The sequence below is a fragment of the Leptodactylus fuscus genome, chromosome 7 (genome assembly GCF_031893055.1).
Source record: "Leptodactylus fuscus isolate aLepFus1 chromosome 7, aLepFus1.hap2, whole genome shotgun sequence".
Lineage (NCBI taxonomy): Eukaryota > Metazoa > Chordata > Amphibia > Anura > Leptodactylidae > Leptodactylus > Leptodactylus fuscus.
In genome coordinates, this window is record NC_134271.1 from 72703522 (window position 1) to 72712605 (window position 9084).

Genomic DNA, 9084 nt, shown 5'->3' on the forward strand with positions numbered 1-9084 from the left:
CATCTGTAAGCGTGACTGATATTCCTTTTTGCTCCTGCACTATTATAAACTACCGTCTTTAGGTTACTTGGTCCTTTAATACTCACCCTTTGAATGAGCATAAATGGTTAATCTGACCACAGGAAGTGGCTAATCTGCATAAATCTGTCTGTGCAGCACATGAATATTATTGCCTTTAACTAAAACAGCACATGGCAGAATTAGTATGCCAGGTCACTAAGGATGGCAGATGTTCAGGGTCTTGGCATACCAATCCTCTTGTGCCACAAAGCAGTAGCGGTAGCATTGTATATCCAGAAGAGACTGACTAAGCATGGGAGCCTGTGATGTCACACTCTGGACTAATATGGAAGTAGGGAGGGTACAGGGCTCTCATATGCTGGGCTGACTGTGACGTCACTGAGGGTGCTAGCCCCTCAGGCATACATAAGAGCACAGCTACCAGCATGAGCAACACAGAAGAGCAACTCCTGAGACACAAGCAGCTGACTAGGATTACCGAGGACTTAACACTGTTCTCGTCTATCATCCTTGAATTCTGCACAGAAAGTAAGTCATTTATTGTAATAGATATATTTATTTTTGCTTATTACTTTACATGAATGTAATTTAATAAGAAAGTTATAGATGCTGAATCTACCCATGCACATTCTGCAGAACTGTGCTTACTGAGCATGGACAAAGACAAAAATTAGGTTGCAATTTAGAATGCATATTGATCCTGTTTCTGAAGATGTATAAATTCACTTTGCATGAGGATGCTTAATATTTTACAAAGCCATAATTTGGCAGATCATTAATTTAAGAGGCTTTCTTAAGCCTATGATCCATCTGCAGGAGAAAAGACGTTTTCATGAATGACAGATGATGAAGGTGGAAGGAGGCTGAAGGCTCTGTAATCAGATACCTCAGATGAAAGGGTTAACATAGAATCATATGGTGGAAAGTCTCAATGTGGCAACGTCTATAAATTCATAACTGTCTTCTTCTTTTCCTTTAAGAAATGACCCTGAACCGTAGCGACCGGATCAAGAGTCTGGAGAAGAGGCGAGGAAGCATGCCCTTTGCTGTGCACCAGCAGCTTCACCGGAGGAGCATGCCGGTAGACGATAAGGAGTTACATGGAAGTTCTAAAGCCAGTGAGCTGGCCAAGTTGGTGCGCTGCCCCTCCTACAACCCAGCAGATGAACACCGAGAAAGCTGGACCTCCGATTCCTCAGACTCTGTCATCTCCTCTGGAAGTGACTCTGAAGATCAGCTCTTTAAAGTCATTCTACTAGGGGAACATGGGGTTGGCAAGTCCAGCTTGGCCAGAATATTTGGAGGAGTGGAGGATCTACAGGATGTGGAGGAAGCAGGTAAGAGATCAATAATATGTTTTCAGTAGAAGGGAAACCTTCTATATATTAAACCTTAATATGTAGTAGCAAAAGTGAAGAATTCCAGCTTTTGTTCTCATGTGATTCAGTTTTATTCTCTCTGTGATCTTTCATATGGGAATAATACTTGCCTATAATCTATCCTGGCAGTTGTAAGAATGTTACTCTCATGGTCACATAGTATACAAAACCCATGTATTTGTAAGCTTAGCTGCAGCTCTTAACTATTGGGAGATAGCCAATTAGATGGAGGAGTGACATTTTATATGCTGGCAACCCCAGTGCACTATAGTAGGAATGCCAGTTACCTGTGTCAGCCTAATAATGGTGCCCAGCACTGCACAATGCTTGGGAGGACTGGTTACACATTTTGTAAGAAGACGATAGACCACCAGTATACTGTCAGCTTTTCCGGTAGTGTCTGTGGTTTCTTAGTGCAGGGCTCCACTTATATATTTTGGTATTAGGTTCACAATGTGCTCAGAGTCAACCATAGTATCCTCATAGTGTAGCTATAGCTCACAGCATGGCGATGGCTTTAGCTGCCAATATAATGTACTCTGACATACGGTATATAATATTCATTTACTTCAATTAGTCCTGATGACACAATCCTTCCTGATTCCAGTTATATTTAGCTACATGATGAAAAGTTAAGCGGTTTGCTACTTAACATGTGATATTTTAACCCTATGTAAGCTCCATAAATGACTATAACGCACATTATGAACAATTATACAGAAAACAGATTCCTGATCAAATGTCTTTTATTTTTCTAGGAAATACATATGACAGATCAATTGTGGTTGATGGGGAAGAAGCCAGCCTTTTAGTGTTCGACATTTGGGAGCAGGTATGTTATGAACCTTTCTAGTAGTATTTTACTTCTGTCATTAACATGTCTATTCACCTCAGTGCAACATTTTGCAGAATATATCTAGAAACCTAATAAATTGGGTCACTTTGTGAAGATATTACAATTTTATGTTCCACAGCCTGTATTATATTCTAGAGCTGAAGCTACAATTCTGCAGACCTCAGAGCTGAACTCAGCCACTCTGCCCAGAGTTTGCCTTGAGGGTCTCATTGTGGGAAGTGTCTGTCATCTTTACACAAGGCTTTGTATATTTATCTGATACAGCAAACACTAAACGATTTGCTGTTTCTATTAACAAACAGTAATATTGTGAATACTGCTCTAGACTATAATATAAACTGTAATTTAGAATTAGTAATCCAATGAATTTAAAGAGTGGGTAACTCTGGTGACCTCAAGCTTTAGTATTTCTGTATATTAGATATATACAGACATTTTTGGTTTTGTTGCTTAGAAATAGTAATAGAAATAGAAATAATCCCAGTATTTTCTGATGTGCTCAACAGTGAAACATTAATAAAAAAATAATAATAATGCCCCATTTTCTCTTGTTGTATTTCTAAATAATGTCCAACAGAGGGTGCCATTTCTCACACATGTGCCAATTCTACCCTACAAGATATTATGCTTTTAAATTAGATGTTAATTGAAGCGAATATATGCTTCCAATGCAAAAGCTAATTAAACGCAGAAGATAATGTGCTTTCAATGCACATAGCTATGGCCTCATTTGCATAAATAATTACACCTAAGTGACTGATGTGTGATAATCGCTGCAGATTTAGCAGTCATTAACATTTCACATTTCTGCTTGTAGGATGACAACCACTGGCTGCACAACCAGTGCATGAAAATGGGAGATGCTTATGTCATCGTCTACTCAGTGACAGACAAAGCCAGTTTTGAGAAAGCGTCTGAACTCAGAATCCAGCTGCGCAGAGCTCGGCAGTCCGAGGACATCCCCATTATTCTGGTCGGAAATAAGAGCGATTTGGTGCGGTCACGGGAAGTGTCAGTAGAAGGTAAGCAGTGAGGATTGGAAAATTTCATCCATTTTAAACTAGCCATAGTGACTAGGATCAGACATAGTGACTAGGACTAGACATTCTGACTAGGATCCATTATCTTAGAAATTCATTGGATGAACCCTGTTATTAGTCAATGGGGTCTTCTTAAGACTGGTCCAGTCTAGGATTAGTCCATTTGTGTGTTAAGAGGAAGCTTTTGTCTTGGTCAAGGATCTCTGTGTTTATCTCATTTTCTTTATTCTCACATTCTTCTCATATTCTCTTACAGAGGGTCGTGCCTGCGCTGTCGTATTTGATTGTAAATTCATTGAGACCTCAGCAGCTCTTCACCATAATGTTAAAGACCTTTTTGAGGGCATTGTGCGTCAGATCAGGCTACGCAAAGACAGCAAAGAGGACAACGCAAGGAGAATGGCCAGTAGCAAGAGACGGGAGAGCATAGGGAAAAAAGCCAAGAGGTTCCTGGGGAAGATTGTAGCCAAAAATAACAAGAAGATGGCTTTCAAGCAAAAATCCAAATCCTGCCATGACTTATCCGTCCTCTGAAGAGCTGTGAAGAGGCCGCTGGACACCTGGAGTAAATACTTGACTTTCTTTGAAATGGAGATGTATAAAGTCATAGATTAAAACCAATCTAGAACTCAGATTTTCATTTCTAATTTATGCCTTAATAAGCTGGACTGGAATGTGGCATAAGGACATTGGAATATTTTCAGCAGGAATTTATCGGCAGTCAGCGACTTTGTGCCTCCTCCTGACGCGCTCTGTGTCCGATGGGAACCAGCTGGTTTGGAGTTGGAAAGAGAAATATTATTATCTACTTTGTGTTAAAACTTGAATTTTTGTACGCAGGCTCGTACATCCCGCTCCTATTTTTACCTTGCAGGTTCATGTTCATGTGATCACATTGGCACAGAGACCTCTGTAGTGATGACGTGTAGGCTACAACATTTTTGAACTGTATTGCACTTCAATGAATTGTTATCAATTTGAATTTATTATTTGTTTACATGAAATATTTTATAATAAACTATTTACTGTTATACATCTTGGTTTCCTATCTTCTAATTTATGTGACAAATATATATAGCATCCAATCTACAACTCCAGTTGTAGTGGTACAACAAGTCCTAGTATGTCATGACACGACGCATGCTAAAAGTTGTAGTTCATTACATCTTAAAAACCCATAGATTACAGAACACTTCATTATAAGAAAGTGGTTCAATAGATCTTTAAATGAAAATACACCTTGCCTAAAAGAAACCTTATTGCAGACAGCTCTCTTTTAGCTTAGCTGAGCTATTAGGCAAACTGACACTTCTCTTTTCTTACATCAGATGACTGTAGTGTGAACTTTACTCTTCCCAAAGTGCAGGTCGTTCCATGCAAAAGCTGAAGAATCTGGGTATGTTGGGAGAGTTTAGTTCTTAAGATGCAGAATTGTACCTATAGCTCTGGAGTATAATAGCTGTACTCAGGATCAGTATATGATAAATTATGTATGTTCACAGTGGTTCCACTGGTCAGAAGCGAGTTTAGACTTAGACTATAATACAGACTGTAACTCATGACCAGTATATCAGTAATGTATATATGCAATGACTCCACCAGAAATAAATTGCAACTCTGCAGTACAGGATGTACAATGTTGTGCAAAAGTTTTAAGTTTCATATTTGATAAGACTAGTGCGGTGATCTTGATAAATTCTGTAAAAGTTTATGTAGGTACTCCATGGCTTTTTAAAGGTATAACTCTCCCTTTAAAATGAACCAGTGCCAGATCACATTTTTGGACTCTGCCAACAAAGTGAAGAAATGTAAATGATCCAAAGTGAGTGTGAAAGCCTAACATAGGAAAAAGGGGACCATATACCTCTGTGTATCCTTAAAGTGATGTTGGGGTCAAAATAACTTCCAGTTGGAGAGTCAGTTAAAGGCGTTTAACAGTCTTTATTGTGATTAATGTCAAGTAAAGGGTTACAAGTTTCGAATAAGGACCTCACTGATGACTGTCTGTTTTAACAACATAAGGTACAGTCACACTCATACCACAGGGGGGAAATTTCTGTATGCACATGTAGTCAGGTTTTAGTATGGTTCTGCACTAGGGAGCACACGTTATTGCTTTTTTTCTTTTTTTAAAAACTAAATTATGGTATCTTTACGTAATATCCATAAGGAGTTCACATGTGAAAATCCCATTCATTCAGAATAAATAAACACACCAAACTGTATAGTCGAAAAATTTTGATGTTAGCTAGAGATGAGCGAACAGTGTTCTATCGAACACATGTTCGATCGGATATCAGGGTGTTCGCCATGTTCGAATCGAATCGAACACCGCGTGGTAAAGTGCGCCAAAATTCGATTCCCCTCCCACCTTCCCTGGCGCCTTTTTTGCACCAATAACAGCGCAGGGGAGGTGGGACAGGAACTACGACACCGGGGGCATTGAAAAAAATTGGAAAAAGTCATTGGCTGCCGAAATCAGGTGACCTCCATTTTAGACGAATAGTGGATTTCAAATCCGGGTCATATGAGAATGTGAACTTTGTGACTATGAGACAGGGATAGCTGTACAGGCAGGGATAGCTAGGGATAACCTTTATTTAGGGGGGAATGTTATTAAAAATAACTTTTTGGGGCTCTATCGGGTGTGTAATTGTGATTTTTGTGAGATAAACTTTTTCCCATAGGGATGCATTGGCCAGCGCTGATTGGCCAGAGTACGGAACTCGACCAATCAGCGCTGGCTCTGCTGGAGGAGGCGGAGTCTAAGATCGCTCCACACCAGTCTCCATTCAGGTCCGACCTTAGACTCCGCCTCCTCCAGCAGAGCCAGCGCTGATTGGCCGAATTCCGTACTCTGGCCAATCAGCACTGGCAAATGCATTGTATTGGCGTGATGAAGCAGTGCTGAATGTGTGTGCTTAGCACACACATTCAGCTCTACTTCATCGGGCTAATAGAATGCATTGGCCAATCAGCGCTGGCCAATGCATTCTATTAGCTTGATGAAGCAGAGTGTGCACAAGGGTTCAAGCGCACCCTCGGCTCTGATGTAGCAGAGCCGAGGGTGCACAAGGGTTCAAGCGCACCCTCGGCTCTGATGTAGCAGAGCCGAGGGTGCACAAGGGTTCAAGCGCACCCTCGGCTCTGATGTAGCAGAGCCGAGGCTGCACAAGGGTTCAAGCGCACCCTCGGCTCTGATGTAGCAGAGCCGAGGGTGCACAAGGGTTCAAGTGCACCCTCGGCTCTGCTACATCAGAGCCGAGGGTGCGCTTGAACCCTTGTGCAGCCTCGGCTCTGCTACATCAGAGCCGAGGGTGCGCTTGAACCCTTGTGCACACTCTGCTTCATCAAGCTAATAGAATGCATTGGCCAGCGCTGATTGGCCAATGCATTCTATTAGCCCGATGAAGTAGAGCTGAATGTGTGTGCTAAGCACACACATTCAGCACTGCTTCATCACGCCAATACAATGCATTAGCCAGTGCTGATTGGCCAGAGTACAGAATTCGGCCAATCAGCGCTGGCTCTGCTGGAGGAGGCGGAGTCTAAGATCGCTCCACACCAGTCTCCATTCAGGTCCGACCTTAGACTCCGCCTCCTCCAGCAGAGCCAGCGCTGATTGGTCGAGTTCCGTACTCTGGCCAATCAGCACTGGCCAATGCATTTCTATGGGGAAAAGTTAGCTTGCGAAAATCGCAAACTGACAGGGATTTCCATGAAATAAAGTGACTTTTATGCCCCCAGACATGCTTCCCCTGCTGTCCCAGTGTCATTCCAGGGTGTTGGTATCATTTCCTGGGGTGTCATAGTGGACTTGGTGACCCTCCAGACACGAATTTGGGTTTCCCCCTTAACGAGTTTATGTTCCCCATAGACTATAATGGGGTTCGAAACCCATTCGAACACTCGAACAGTGAGCGGCTGTTCGAATCGAATTTCGAACCTCGAACATTTTAGTGTTCGCTCATCTCTAATGTTAGCCACTCTATATTAACAACACCATTCAGTACAGTTGGGTTAAGGTGACTGATTGCATGCCCCTGCCCTGCCCATAGACTAGGAGATAGCGGAGCACGCACACCTCCACTGACTCTACCTGAGCAACTGCTGGCCAACTGATGAGCAACTGCTGGTTGCTGGAGCCCATCTGAACAAGGGAAGAGAAACCCTGCCATGAAGATCATTGCACCGCAGCCCTTACATATCACCTTCATGTGTGTTAAATGCCACAATCCTGCCTTACAAAAATTTTGGATTAAGGGCTTGGTGGGTGGGTCCTGCTTTCCCTTGAGATGTAGACCTACTATTCCTCACCTGCCTTATCTCAAATGACCTTGCTCTATTCCACCTCCAGTCCCTGGATACAGTTACCTTGACACCTGCGTTCCATCTCGAGTACTGCCCCTTATGGTTCCCTTATCTCCCCTCAGAGTCCCAGCACCAACAGATATGTGAATAACTTCATTTTGCACACAGCCCACGTAGCAAACCCTATACCATATTAAACCAACCTATTTCAATCTCCTCACTGCTTCCCTTTTCTTCATGGAACCACTTGGACCTCCTTATGGTTCCTTATAGGCATTTTGGCAATTTCCACTCTTTTATTATATAGGGTACTCTAACTGAATGGTAACTAATAAGTATGACTACTATAGCCTCCTGCTTTGTGGACCCAACTGTAACTGATTGACACAAGAAGAACTTTGTAAAAACTTTGAGAGCTCCCAGTACAGGTAGCTATTGAATTTTTAAGCAAAGGTCTAGCTACTTTCAGCATTATAGATAACAACAAAAATGTCATTGATATAACATAAGCATATGCTAGGGGCCACACGGTGGCTCAGTGGTTAGCACTGCAGCCTTGCAGCGCTGGAGTCCTGGTGTTCAAATCCCGCCAAGGGCAAAAAAACCATCTGCAAGGAGTTTGTATGTTCTCCCCGTGTTTGCATGGATTTCCATCCCATATTCTAAAGACATACTGATAGGGAAAAATGTACATTGTGAGCTCTATGTGGGGCTCACAATCTACATAAAAAAAAATAAAAAAATAAAATAACATATGCATATGCTAACCCCCAGCAGCCATGTGCCTTTTGTAACTGAGTCTACATAAGAACAACAATAACGTCTCCCAAGACAGCGTCATTCTTTAAGAGATTGCTGCTGAGGGGCTGAGTAATATAAGAAATTAAAGGTTCTACTTTTTCCCTTAAACAGATAGTTCCAGATAGTTAACATATGCATAGGTAATGTCAGGACATGCTCACTTTGGTGGTGGCTTTCATCTTTATTCATCATAGAAGTACAATACTCAAGAAGAAAACAAGGCATTACTAAATAAATTTTGTTGCCCCTTATTGTAGACTAGAAAAGCATATAATGGTGACATTTCAGCATGCAGGCATACAGTTTGAGGAAGTCTACTTGCTGAAACATCGCTGTTGTGTGCCCTTATACTCCATAGTAAAGTACTGAAGCAATGATCTGGCATTGTTGTGAACCCTTCTTACGTTTTGCAGATCTTTCTTATTGAACTGAGGGCCAAACAACATATGGAATAAGTGCTGCTTTTAGAAAAAACATCTTAGAGGAAGAGCCACATAGACGTTAATATGTATTTGTCATTGGGGAAGTACGCTCAATAATAGAACAGTTAAGACTGGGCTGACCCTGCCTTCAAAGGTAACAGACTGATATACATATATAGGATTCTTTATATTGTCGGGAGTTTTCATAATATTGTATACAACCACAATGCTTAGCAATTGACATTGACTGTATT

The 9084-nt window shown here is 41.7% G+C and overlaps 1 protein-coding gene across 1 annotated transcript; it reads left to right on the forward strand.

Moving 5' to 3' along the window:
* The first annotated feature begins 466 nt into the window (after positions 1 to 466).
* Positions 467 to 4290, forward strand: LOC142213671 (GTP-binding protein RAD-like). The gene is made up of 5 exons (XM_075282080.1): positions 467 to 549; positions 1002 to 1358; positions 2159 to 2232; positions 3074 to 3278; positions 3553 to 4290. The coding sequence occupies exons 2-5, from the start codon at positions 1004 to 1006 to the stop codon at positions 3828 to 3830; spliced, it is 912 nt and encodes a 303-aa protein (XP_075138181.1). The 5' UTR covers positions 467 to 549; positions 1002 to 1003; the 3' UTR covers positions 3831 to 4290.
* Positions 4291 to 9084: the final 4794 nt, after the last annotated feature.